The 14,691-nt window shown below is 52.0% G+C and overlaps 1 protein-coding gene across 14 annotated transcripts in view; it reads right to left on the reverse strand.

The window, feature by feature from the left end:
* pde2a (phosphodiesterase 2A) overlaps positions 1–14,691 on the reverse strand; it is a 698,440-nt gene that overhangs the window by 253,709 nt on the left and 430,040 nt on the right. For all 14 annotated transcript variants that reach the window (XM_072477464.1, XM_072477463.1, XM_072477456.1 and 11 more), the window contains one exon: positions 14,245–14,319. In XM_072477464.1, coding sequence (XP_072333565.1) covers positions 14,245–14,319 — 75 coding nt within the window. The remainder of the gene's footprint in view (positions 1–14,244; positions 14,320–14,691) is intronic.

A 14,691-nucleotide genomic window follows, 5' to 3' on the forward strand; every position in this document is an offset into this window, starting at 1 on the left:
AAACACTCCCAGGACAGGTACAGCATGGGGTTAGATACAGAGTAAAGCTCCCTCTACACTGTCCCCATCAAACACTACCAGGACAGGTACAGCACGGGGTTAGATACAGGGTAAAGCTCCCTCTACACTTTCCCTATCAAACACTCCCAGGACAGGTACAGCATGGGGTTAGATACAGAGTAAAGCTCCCTCTACATTGTCCCCATCAAACACTCCCAGGACAGGTCCAGCTCGGGGTTAGATACAGAGTAAAGCTCCCACTACACTGTCCCCATCAAACACTCCCAGGACAGGTACAGCACGGGGTTAGATACAGAGTAAGGCTCCCTCTACACTTTCCCCATCAAACACTCCCAGGACAGGTACAGCACGGTGTTAGATACAGAGTAAAGCTCCCTCTACACTGTCCCCATCAAACACTCCCAGGACAGGTACAGCACGGGGTTAGATACAGAGTAAAGCTCCCTCTACACTTTCCCCATCAAACTCTCCCAGGACAGGTACAGCACGGGGTTAGATACAGAGTAAAGGTCCCTCTCCACTGTCCCCATCAAACACTCCCAGGACAGGTACTGCACGGGGTTAGATACAGAGTAAAGCTTCCTCTACACTGTCCCCATCAAACACTCCCAGGACAGGTACAGCACGGGGTTAGATACAGGGTAAAGCTCTCTCTGCACTGTCCCCATCAAACACTCCCAGGACAGGTACAGCACAGGGTTAGATACAGAGTAAAGCTCGCTCTACACTGTCCCCATCAAACACTCGCAGGACAGGTACAGCAAGGGGTTAGATACAGAGAAAAGCTCCCTCTACACTGTCCCCATCAAACTCTCCTAGGACAGGTACAGCACCGGGTTAGATACAGAGTAAAGCTCCCTCTACACTGTCCACATCAAACACTCCCAGGACAGCTACAGCACGGGGGTAGATACAGAGTAAAGCTCCCTCTACACTGTCCCCATCAAACACTCCCAGGACAGGTACAGCACGGGGTTAGATACAGATTAAAGCTCCCTCTCCACTGTCCCCATCAAACTCTCCCAGGACAGGTACAGCACGGGGTTAGATACAGAGTAAAGCTCCCTCTACACTGTCCCCAATCAAACACTCCCAGGACTGGTACAGCCCGGGTTAGATACAGAGTAAAGCTCCCTCTACACTGTCCCCATCAAACACTCCCAGGACAGGCACAGCACGGGGTTAGACACAGAGTAAAGATCCCTCTACACTGATCCAATCAAACACTCCCAGGACAGGTACAGCACGGGGTTAGATACAGAGTAAAGCTCCCTCTACACTGTCCCCATCAAACACTCCCAGGACAGGTACAGCACGGGGTTAGATACAGAGTAAAGCTCCCTCGACACTGTCCCCATCAAACATTCCCAGTACAGGTACAGCACGGGGTTAGATACAGAGTAAAGCTCCCTCTACACTGTCCCCATCAAACACTCCCAGGACAGGTACAGCACGGGGTTAGATACAGAGTAAAGCTCCCTCTACACTGTCCCCATCAAACACTCCCAGGACAGGTACAGCACGGGGTTAGATACAGAGTAAAGCTCCCTCTACACTGTCCCCATCAAACACTCCCAGGACATGTACTGCTCGGGGTTAGATACAGGGTAAAGCTCCCTCTACACTGTCCCCATCAGACACTCCCAGGACAGGTACAGCACGGGGTTAGATACAGAGTAAAGCTCCCTCTACACTGTCCCCATCAAGCACTCCCAGGACAGGTACAGCACGGGATTAGATACAGAGTAAAGCTCCCTCTACACTGTCCCCATCAAACACTCCCAGGACAGGTACAGCACGGGGTTAGATACAGAGTAAAGCTCCCTCTACACTGTCCCCAACAAACACTCCCAGGACAGGTACAGCACGGGGTTAGATACAGAGTAAAGATCCCTCGACACTGTCCCCATCAAACATTCCCAGTACAGGTACAGCACGGGGTTAGATACAGAGTAAAGCTCCCTCTACACTGTCCCCATCAAACACTCCCAGGACAGGTACAGCACGGGGTTAGATACAGAGTAAAGCTCCCTCTACACTGTCCCCATCAAACACTCTCAGGACAGGTACAGCACTGGGTTAGATACAGGGTAAGGCTCCCTCTACACTTTCCCCATCAAACACTCCCAGGACAGGTACAGCATGGGGTTAGATACAGAGTAAAGCTCCCTCTACACTGATCCCATCAAACACTCCCAGGACAGGTACAGCATTGGGTTAGATACAGAGTAAAGCTCCCTCTGCACTGTCCCCATCAAACACTACCAGGACAGGTACAGCACGGGGTTAGATACAGGGTAAAGCTCCCTCTACACTGTCCCCATCAAACACTCCCAGGACAGGTACAGCATGGGGTTAGATACAGAGTAAAGCTCCCTCTACATTGTCCCCATCAAACACTCCCAGGACAGGTCCAGCTCGGGGTTAGATACAGAGTAAAGCTCCCACTACACTGTTCCCATCAAACACTCCCAGGACAGGTACAGCACGGGGTTAGATACAGAGTAAAGCTCCCTCTACACTTTCCCCATCAAACACTCCCAGGACATGTACAGCACGGTGTTAGATACAGAGTAAAGCTCCCTCTACACTGTCCCCATCAAACACTCCCAGGACAGGTACAGCACGGGGTTAGAAACAGAGTAAAGCTCCCTCTACACTTTCCCCATCAAACTCTCCCAGGACAGGTACAGCACGGGATTAGATACAGGGTAAAGCTCCCTCTACACTGTCCCCATCAAACACTCCCAGGACAGGTACAGCACGGGGTTAGATACAGAGTAAAGCTCCCTCTACACTGTCCCCATCAAGCACTCCCAGGACAGGTACAGCACGGGGTTAGATACAGAGTAAAGCTCCCTCTACACTGTCCCCATCAAACACTCCCAGGACAGGTACAGTACGGGGTTAGATACAGAGTAAAGCTCCCTCTACACTGTCATCAAACACTCCCAGGACAGGTACAGCACTGGGTTAGATACAGGGTAAGGCTCCCTCTACGCTTTCCCTATCAAAAACTCCCAGGACAGGTACAGCATGGGGTTAGATACAGAGTAAAGCTCCCTCTACACTGATCCCATCAAACACTCCCAGGACAGGTACAGCATGGGGTTAGATACAGAGTAAAGCTCCCTCTACACTGTCCCCATCAAACACTACCAGGACAGGTACAGCACGGGGTTAGATACAGGGTAAAGCTCCCTCTACACTTTCCCTATCAAACACTCCCAGGACAGGTACAGCATGGGGTTAGATACAGAGTAAAGCTCCCTCTACATTGTCCCCATCAAACACTCCCAGGACAGGTCCAGCTCGGGGTTAGATACAGAGTAAAGCTCCCACTACACTGTCCCCATCAAACACTCCCAGGACAGGTACAGCACGGGGTTAGATACAGAGTAAGGCTCCCTCTACACTTTCCCCATCAAACACTCCCAGGACAGGTACAGCACGGTGTTAGATACAGAGTAAAGCTCCCTCTACACTGTCCCCATCAAACACTCCCAGGACAGGTACAGCACGGGGTTAGATACAGAGTAAAGCTCCCTCTACACTTTCCCCATCAAACTCTCCCAGGACAGGTACAGCACTGGGTTAGATACAGGGTAAAGCTCCCTCTACACTGTCCCCATCAAACACTCCCAGGACAGGTACAGCACGGGGTTAGATACAGAGTAAAGCTCCCTCTACACTGTCCCCATCAAGCACTCCCAGGACAGGTACAGCACGGGGTTAGATACAGAGTAAAGCTCCCTCTACACTGTCCCCATCAAACACTCCCAGGACAGGTACAGCACGGGGTTAGATACAGAGTAAAGCTCCCACTACACAGTCCCCATCAAACACTCCCAGGACAGGTACAGCACGGGGTTAGATACAGAGTAAAGCTCCCTCGACACTGTCCCCATCAAACATTCCCAGTACAGGTACAGCACGGGGTTAGATACAGAGTAAAGCTCCCTCTACACTGTCCCCATCAAACACTCCCAGGACAGGTACAGCACGGGGTTAGATACAGAGTAAAGCTCCCTCTACACTGTCATCAAACACTCCCAGGACAGGTACAGCACTGGGTTAGATACAGGGTAAGGCTCCCTATACACTTTCCCTATCAAACACTCCCAGGACAGGTACAGCATGGGGTTAGATACAGAGTAAAGCTCCCTCTACACTGATCCCATCAAACACTCCCAGGACAGGTACAGCATGGGGTTAGATACAGAGTAAAGCTCCCACTACACTGTCCCCATCAAACACTCCCAGGACAGGTACAGCACGGGGTTAGATACAGAGTAAAGCTCCCTCTACACTTTCCCCATCAAACACTCCCAGGACAGGTACAGCACGGTGTTAGATACAGAGTAAAGCTCCCTCTACACTGTCCCCATCAAACACTCCCAGGACAGGTACAGCACGGGGTTAGAAACAGAGTAAAGCTCCCTCTACACTTTCCCCATCAAACTCTCCCAGGACAGGTACAGCACGGGGTTAGATACAGGGTAAAGCTCCCTCTACACTGTCCCCATCAAACACTCCCAGGACAGGTACAGCACGGGGTTAGATACAGAGTAAAGCTCCCTCTACACTGTCCCCATCAAGCACTCCCAGGACAGGTACAGCACGGGGTTAGATACAGAGTAAAGCTCCCTCTACACTGTCCCCATCAAACACTCCCAGGACAGGTACAGCACGGGGTTAGATACAGAGTAAAGCTCCCTCTACACTGTCATCAAACACTCCCAGGACAGGTACAGCACTGGGTTAGATACAGGGTAAGGCTCCCTCTACGCTTTCCCTATCAAAAACTCCCAGGACAGGTACAGCATGGGGTTAGATACAGAGTAAAGCTCCCTCTACACTGATCCCATCAAACACTCCCAGGACAGGTACAGCATGGGGTTAGATACAGAGTAAAGCTCCCTCTACACTGTCCCCATCAAACACTACCAGGACAGGTACAGCACGGGGTTAGATACAGGGTAAAGCTCCCTCTAAACTTTCCCTATCAAACACTCCCAGGACAGGTACAGCATGGGGTTAGATACAGAGTAAAGCTCCCTCTACATTGTCCCCATCAAACACTCCCAGGACAGGTACAGCACGGGGTTAGATACAGAGTAAAGCTCCCACTACACTGTCCCCATCAAACACTCCCAGGACAGGTACAGCACGGGGTTAGATACAGAGTAAGGCTCCCTCTACACTTTCCCCATCAAACACTCCCAGGACAGGTACAGCACGGTGTTAAATACAGAGTAAAGCTCCCTCTACACTGTCCCCATCAAACACTCCCAGGACAGGTACAGCACGGGGTTAGATACAGAGTAAAGCTCCCTCTACACTTTCCCCATCAAACTCTCCCAGGACAGGTACAGCACGGGGTTAGATACAGGGTAAAGCTCCCTCTACACTGTCCCCATCAAACACTCCCAGGACAGGTACAGCACGGGGTTAGATACAGAGTAAAGCTCCCTCTACACTTTCCCCATCAAACTCTCCCAGGACAGGTACAGCACGGGGTTAGATACAGGGTAAAGCTCCCTCTACACTGTCCCCATCAAACACTCCCAGGACAGGTACAGCACGGGGTTAGATACAGAGTAAAGCTCCCTCGACACTGTCCCCATCAAACATTCCCAGTACAGGTACAGCACGGGGTTAGATACAGAGTAAAGCTCCCTCTACACTGTCCCCATCAAACACTCCCAGGACAGGTACAGCACGGGGTTAGATACAGAGTAAAGCTCCCTCTACACTGTCATCAAACACTCCCAGGACAGGTACAGCACTGGGTTAGATACAGGGTAAGGCTCCCTCTACACTTTCCCTATCAAACACTCCCAGGACAGGTAGAGCATGGGGTTAGATACAGAGTAAAGCTCCCTCTACACTGATCCCATCAAACACTCCCAGGACAGGTACAGCATGGGGTTAGATACAGAGTAAAGCTCCCTCTACACTGTCCCCATCAAACACTACCAGGACAGGTACAGCACGGGGTTAGATACAGGGTAAAGCTCCCTCTACACTTTCCCTATCAAACACTCCCAGGACAGGTACAGCATGGGGTTAGATACAGAGTAAAGCTCCCTCTACATTGTCCCCATCAAACACTCCCAGGACAGGTCGAGCACGGGGTTAGATACAGAGTAAAGCTCCCTCTACACTGTCCCCATCAAATACTCCCAGGACAGGTACAGCACGGGGTTAGATACAGAGTAAAGCTCCCACTACACTGTCCCCATCAAAAACTCCCAGGACAGGTACAGCACGGGGTTAGATACAGAGTAAAGCTCCCTCGACACTGTCCCCATCAAACATTCCCAGTACAGGTACAGCACGGGGTTAGGTACAGAGTAAAGCTCCCTCTACACTGTCCCCATCAAACACTCCCAGGACAGGTACAGCACGGGGTTAGATACAGAGTAAAGCTCCCTCTACACTGTCATCAAACACTCCCAGGACAGGTACAGCACTGGGTTAGATACAGGGTAAGGCTCCCTCTACACTTTCCCTATCAAACACTCCCAGGACAGGTACAGCATGGGGTTAGATACAGAGTAAAGCTCCCTCTACACTGATCCCATCAAACACTCCCAGGACAGGTACAGCATGGGGTTAGATACAGAGTAAAGCTCCCTCTACACTGTCCCCATCAAACACTACCAGGACAGGTACAGCACGGGGTTAGATACAGGGTAAAGCTCCCTCTACACTTTCCCTATCAAACACTCCCAGGACAGGTACAGCATGGGGTTAGATACAGAGTAAAGCTCCCTCTACATTGTCCCCATCAAACACTCCCAGGACAGGTCGAGCACGGGGTTAGATACAGAGTAAAGCTCCCTCTACACTGTCCCCATCAAACACTCCCAGGACAGGTACAGCACGGGGTTAGATACAGAGTAAAGCTCCCTCTACACTGTCCCCATCAAACACTCCCAGGACAGGTACAGCACAGGGTTGGATACAGAGTAAAGCTCCCTCGACACTGTCCCCATCAAACACTCCCTTGACAGGTACAGCACGGGGTTAGATACAGAGTAAAGCTCCCTCTACACTGTCCGCATCAAACACTCCCAGGACAGGTACAGCACGTGGTTAGATACAGAGTAAAGCTCCCTCTACACTGCCCCCATCAAACACTCCCAGGACAGGTACAGCACGGGGTTAGATACAGAGTAAAGCTCCCTCTACACTGTCCCCATCAAACACTCCCAGGACAGGTACAGCACAGGGTTAGATACAGAGTAAAGCTCCCTCTACACTGACCCCATCAAACACTCCCAGGACAGGTACAGCACGGGGTTAGATACAGTGTAAAGCTCCCTCTACACTGTCCCCATCAAACACTCCCAGGACAGGTACAGCACGGGGTTAGATACAGAGTAAAGCTCCCGCTACACTGTCCCCATCAAACACTCCCAGGGCAGGTACAGCACGGGGTTAGATACAGAGTACAGCTCCCTCTACACTGTCGCCATCAAACACTCCCAGGACAGGTACAGCACAGGGTTAGATACAGAGTAAAGCTCCCTCTACACTGTCCCCATCAAACACTCCCAGGACAGGTACAGCACGGGGTTAGATACAGCGTAAAGCTCCCTCTACACTGTCCCCATCAAACACTCCCAGGACAGGTACAGCACGGGGTTAGATACAGAGTAAAGCTCCCTCTACACTGTCCCCATCAAACACACCCAGGACAGGTACAGCACGGGGTTAGATACAGAGTCAAGCTCCCTCTACACTGTCCCCATCAAACACTCCCAGGACAGGTACAGCACGGGGTTAGATACAGAGTAAAGCTCCCTCTACACTGTCCCCATCAAACACTCCCAGGACTGGTACAGCACGGGGATAGATACAGAGTAAAGCTCCCTCTACACTGTCCCCATCAAACACTCCCAGAACAGGTACAGCACGGGGTTAGATACAGAGTAAAGCTCCCTCTACACTGTCCCCATCAAACACTCCCAGGACAGGTACAGCACGGGGTTAGATACAGAGTAAACCTCCCTCTACACTGTCCCCATCAAACACTCCCAGGACAGGTACAGCATGGGGTTAGATACAGAGTAAAGCTCCCTCTACACTGTCCCCATCAAACACTCCCAGGACAGTTACAGCACGGGGTTAGATACCAAACAACACCTTTGATGTGACTGATGAGTGTTTGTTTTTGATGTTGGTGGCTGAGTACCAAGATGGAAGTTGCAACATTTCAATCAGGCCTATATGACCTCCTTCCATCCAAAATGCCTCCAATCCAACGCAGGATTTCCCCGCGTGCATTGACTGCTGTGATTCGGCAAACAGAATAGCGAACCGCGTTTTCCCAGCGGCCAGGTGATAGGAGATTGCGAGTGACATCAGGAAGTGCAGGTGTCCTCCACCTTCTCAAGCACTGAAATTACCCCCTGGGATCTTCGGATGCAGCAAAGGGAAAATTAGGGAATGGTTCAAATTTAGAGCACGGAATGAGGTCACTCCGTCCATCGTGTCCAAACTGACCAGCAAAGTTGCCAGCCCGCCTAATCCCACTATCCAGCTCTTGGTCCCGAGCCCTGTCTGTCCCAGCTCTTCAAGTGCATGTCAAGTATTTTATAAACATTATCACAGTGTCTGCCTCTTGTGGTATTATAGGTATTACGGTACTTGATAGGCTAAAGCACCATTGGTGGAAACTGTATGCTTTCTATTGGTTGGAGTGTATGTAAGCTCCGCCCTGATGGGCGGGGTATAAGAACCTGTGCCGCCCCAGCAGCCTTCATTCTGTACCTGAGCTGCTGGGGGAAACATCTAGCTTATTAAAGCCTTCAGTTGGACTACAACCTCGCTTTAGTGGTCATTGATCGTGCATCAATTTAATAAGCTAGTTTTTTTTAAGAAGAAAGGATGGAGCTCCGAATCAAGCCGGAGTGTCTGCAACTTAGCCCCCACGCGGCGAACTCAGCGGCAATCTTTAAGCACTGGCTGGTGTGCTTTAAAGGGTATCTCGAAAACGCACCCACGGGAGAGCGGAAACTGCATGTCCTGCACTCAAGGGTGAGCCCGGAGATTTACACCCTCATCGAGGAAGCGGAAGACTTCGATTCAGCAATAGAGCTGCTAAAAGGACACGATATTCGGCCAGTAAACCAGGTCTACGCCCGGCACCTGCTTGCAACAAGGCGACAAACTCCTGGGGAATCGCTGGAAGAATTCTACCGTGCAGTCCTGGTGTTGAGCAGAAGCTGCAGCAGTTTCAAACAGTTGCCGCGGTCTCCGGCGGCTAATGCGGACCGCAACCACAAACCTCTCCACGGGCCCCGTGCGGCCAGCGGTTCGCCGCCATCTTCATATTCCAGGGCCACGTACGGACCCCGGGCGCCGCCATCTTGCTCCGCGGAGGGATGGGCCCCGCCATTTTGTGCACCCCCAGCCATGTGCGACCAATGGGAGTCGCCATCTTGGATGAACCCCCAGGACCCCAGCTCAGCTGACCAAGCACTGCCCGAAGAGAACACTCAACTGCTGCGATTAGCCTCGGTGACCCTGGATCTGATCCAGAGTCACCGAGGCTGATCGCAGCAGTTGAGTGTTCCCTTCGGGCAGTGCGTGGTCAGCTGAGCTGGGGTCCTGGGGGTTCATCCAAGATGGCGACTCCCATTGGTCGCACATGGCTCAAACCTCTCGACTGCACTGGCCTCAAACACTCTCAACCGCTACGACGACCGTATTCATCAACGGGCACGAGACGTCCTGCCTAATCGACTCTGGGAACACGGAGAGCTTCATACACCCTGACACGGTAAGGCGCTGTTCTCTCCTCATCCACCCCATTAATCAAAAAATCTCCCTGGCTTCCAGTTCATACTCAGTGGAGATAAAGGGGTTTGTGTAGCAAACCTCACAGTCCAGGGAAGGGAGTTCCAAAATTTCCGTCTCTACGTCCTTCCCCACCTCTGCGCGGCCACACTCCTGGGTTTAGACTACCAGAGTAACCTTCAAAATCTGATCTTCAAATTTGGCGGCCCTATACACCCCTTACTGTCTGCGGCCTCGCGACCCTTAAGGTCGACCCGCCTTTCCTGTTTGCGAACCTCACCCCGGATTGCAAACCCGTCTCCACCAGGAGCGGACGGTACAGTGCCCAGGATCGGATCTTTATTAGGTCAGAGGTCCAAAGGCTACTGAGGGAAGGGGTCATTGAAGCTAGCAACAGTTCCTGGAGAGCTCAAGTAGTGGTGGTAAAGACCGGGTCAGACCATCAACAGGTTTACGCAGCTGGGCGCGTACCCTCTCCCCCGCATATCCGACCTGGTAAACAGGATCGCGCATTATAAGGTCTTCTCCACAGTGGATCTCAAGTCCGCCTATCACCAGCTCCCCATCCGTACTAGTGACCGCAAATACATTGCCTTCGAGGCAGATGGCCAGCTCTATCACTTCTTAAGGGTTCCCTTCAGTGTCACCAATGGGGTCTCGTTCTTCCAGCGTGAGATGGACCGAATGGTTGACCGGTACGGTTTACGGGCAACATTCCCGTATCTCGATAATGTCACCATCTGCGGCCACGACCAGCAGGACCACGACACCAACCTCCGAAAATTTCTCCAGACCGCAAAAATTGTTAACCTTACATACAACAAGGTTAAATGCATGTTTAGCACCGACCGCCTTGCCATCCTCGGCTACGTAGTGCGAAATGGAGTTATAGACCCCGACCCTGAACGCATGCACCCCCTTATGGAGTTCCCCCTCCCTCACTGCTCCAAGGCCCTGAAACAATGGTTTTTTAGCTACTATGCCCAGTGGGTCCCCAACTATGCGGACAAGGACCGTCCCCTGATCCAATCCACAGCTTTTCCCCTGTCGATAAATGCCCGCCAGGCCTTCAGCCGCATCAAAGCAGACATTGCAAAGGCCACGATGCACACCATCGACGAGTCCCTCCCCTTCCAGGTCGACAGCGATGCGTCTGACGTAGCTCTGGCGGCCACCCTCGACCAAGCGGGCAGACTGGTGGCCTTCTTCTTTCGTACCCTCCATGCTTCCGAAATCCGCCACTCCTCAGTCAAAAAGGAGGCCCAGGCCATTGTAGAAGCTGTGTGACATTGGAGGCATTACCTGGCCGGCAGGAGATTCACTCTCCTCACGGACCAACGGTCGGTTGCTTTCATGTTTGATAATGCACAGCGGGGCAAGACAAAAAACGACAAGTTCTTACAGTGGAGGATCGAACTCTCCACCTACAACTACGAGTTCTTTTATCGTCCCGGGAAGCTAAACGAGCCTCCTGACGCCCTGTCCCGCGGCACTTGTGCCACCGCACAAGTGGACCGCCTCCGAGCCCTCCACGAGGACCTCTGCCGCCCGGGGGTCATTCGCTTTTCCATTTTGCCAAGACCCGCAACCTGCCCTACTCCATCGAGGAGGTCAGGACTGTCACCAGGCACTGCCAAATCTGCGCGGAGTGCAAACCACACTTCTACCGACCAGAGAAATTGCACCTGATAAAGGCTTCCCATCCCTTTGAACATCTCAGCATGGACTTCAAAGGACCCCTCCCCTCCACCGACCGCAACACGTACTTCCTAAATGTGATTGACGAGTATTCCCGGTTCCCATTCGCCATCCCCTGCCCCGACATGACCGCAACCACCGTCATCAAGGCCCTCCATAGCATCTTTGCACTGTTCGGGTTCCTCACTACGTGCACAGTGATAGGGGGTCCTCCTTTATGAGTGACGGACTGCATCAATTCCTGCTCAGCAAGGGCATCGCCTCGAGCAGGATGACCAGTTACAACCCCCGGGGTAACGGACAGGTAGAGAGGGTAAACGGAACTGTCTGGAAGACCGTCCTACTGGCCCTACGGTCCAGGAATCTCCCAGTCTCCCGCTGGCAGGAAGTCCTCCCGGATGCCCCCACTCCATCTGGACACTGCTTTGTACGACCACCAATCAGGCACCTCACGAACGTCTCCTTGTCTTCCCCTGGAAGTCTTCCTCGGGGACCTCGCTCCCGACCTGGTTGGCAGCTCCCGGACCCATCCTGCTCCGAAAACACGTGCGGGCGCACAAGTCGGACCCGTTGGTCGAGAGGATCCACCTGCTCCATGCTAACCCCCAGTACGCCTACGTTGTGTACCCCAACGGCCGACAAGATACGGTCTCCCTACGGGACCTGGTGCCCGCCGGAACCCCACGCACATTCCAGCCACCAGTCCCACCCTCCCTTCCACCGCAGCACCTTACAGGAGAATCGGTCCTTCCGCCGGCCCCGGCTAGGCCCCCCACCCACCGACGCCCCCTGCAGGCACTCCCTTCCCAGGTCAGCCGTTTTCCCCACCAGCGCCGTCTAGGGGTGCCGAAGCTGACATGGAGATCAAAGCCACGCTCGCGGAGTCACAGACGCCCGAGCCTCCACCGAAGTCACCACCGAAGCTCCGATGATCACAGAGGATGACCAGGGCCCCCGATCAACTGATTGCTTCATTTTCATTATAAACTGTAAATATAAACCATCAAATGTACATAACTATCAGAATTGTAAATAGTTACTAAACACTGTATGGAGGTATTATGGTACCTCCATAACTAATTATACCACGTTGCCATGTTTTGTTGTTTCAGGCCACCACCCCCGCCAGACTCTTTTTTAACAGGGGGTGAATGTGGTATTATAGGTATTACGGTACCTGATAGGCTAAAGCACCATTGGTGGAAACTGTATGTTTTCTATTGGTTAGAATGTATGATAGCTCCCTCCTGATAGGCAGGGTATAAGAACCCGTGCCGCCCCAGCAGCCTTCATTCTGTCCCTGAGCTGCTGGGGGAAACATCTAGCTTATTAAAGCCTTCAGTTGGACTACAACCTCGCTTTAGTGGTCATTGATTGTGCATCACCTCTATCCACATTTCAGACAGAGATCCAGATCCCCAACACACTGTGGGTGAAAAAAATCCGAACCCGCTATTAACCTCCTCCCTTTTACCTTAACCCCCATACCCCTGGGTTATGAACTCTTCAACCAAGGGGAATAATCCCTTCTGATCCACTCCCATCTCGCCCCCTCATCATCTGATACATTTCAATTAGGTTTCCGTTCAGCCTCCTCTGCTCCAAATTAAACAACCCAGCCAGTCTAACCTTTCCCCCTGGCTGTGGTATTGTCATAACTATCAGCATTACGAGGGTTAATGTAGTGTCGAGAGGAGCCATGAGAGGGAGCTGCAGATACAACTATCTCAGGCAGTGACGCTGGACCTTAGGGGAAGAGTGTATGCAGGAGATAGCGAGAGAAGGTCATAAAGACAGATAGAGTGAGTAAAGTTAGATTATAGTTGATACCAGTAGTGAGATTAGCAGTAGATGAGTGTAGTTAGATGTTATTAATCAGTTCGGTATTAGAACAAAGAACATAGAGTGCAGAAGGAGGCCATTCGGCCCATCGAGTCTGCACCGACCCACTTAAGCCCTCACTTCCACCCTATCCCCGTAACCCAATGAACCCTCCTAAACTTTTTTGGACACTGAGGGCAATTTATCATGGCCAATCCACCTAGCCTGCACATCTTTGGACTGTGGGAGGAAACCGGAGCACCCGGAGGAAACCCACACAGACACGGGGAGGACATGCAGACTCCGCACAGACAGTGACCCAGCGGGGAATCGAACCTGGGACCCTGGCGCTGTGAAGCCACAGTGCTATCCACAATGCTACCGTGCTGCCCAATTCTGAAGGACTAAGTGTCGAATCCCAGTTTTAGTAGTGGAAATAAAATCATAGCTTTGTTTAAGTAAAAGCGATACTGTGGTCTTTGTGAACACTGCGCCAAGCATCCTAAATAAGCAACACAAAGTCCAGGAAACTCCTCTGGCCCCTCTCCAATCCAACCCAAATGCGGTCGCCAGGACGGCAGCTGTGGTCGAACTAGTTTTTGTGACATTTCCAACAGGTATTTTCACCTCATCATGGCAGATGTGAACTCGGTTTGACGCCTTATTGGAATTCCCCCGCCCACCTCCCCCGGCGGTGCAGCACCCCCTTGGTCCTCCACCTTGCCAGCTGAGCGACCGGCTCATGCTTACCCACCAAGTGGGTGGTGAGGGTCCTGCAGCTCACTGAGCCGCGGCTGGCACAGCGTAAATGGTCGTCTCACATCTGGCAATCTGAAATGGTTCCCATGTCCAGACTTGTGAACAGCCTCTGACCGCCCCAAGCACAACACTGACCCGGCAGAAGAGTTGAGTGCTGTCTTCAGATAGGACCAACATGCAGCAACAGGCCGACTGCGTCTCCTGCTGTAACTGCAGAGAAAACAGAACAAGCTTGAGTGAGTCATTTTATACACAGCATTATAAAACAATACATTGGAATGTTAACACAGGGCACCACAGTCCACAGCTACAACCTACCCCACCTTCTCCCTTGGTTGGCCAAGTGTTCTACTCTGTTCCAATCAAAAGAGCCACATTACCCCAGGTAACTAATGTCGCAGGAATCGTCTTCGTGAATCTCTACTCAGTCAACTCGTAGGCCTCAAAGCCTTTGAAAAAGTGAGTGGTCGCCCTCCCCTTGAGGAATCACATTACCTTCCTGATTTGGTAACTCTTTCTTTTTAATACAATCCCGTCTTCCAATTCTTCCATAGTCTCCATGCAATAGCTCCAGTCTCTGTA

This window comes from Scyliorhinus torazame, chromosome 15, assembly GCF_047496885.1.
Source record: "Scyliorhinus torazame isolate Kashiwa2021f chromosome 15, sScyTor2.1, whole genome shotgun sequence".
Taxonomy (NCBI): domain Eukaryota; kingdom Metazoa; phylum Chordata; class Chondrichthyes; order Carcharhiniformes; family Scyliorhinidae; genus Scyliorhinus; species Scyliorhinus torazame.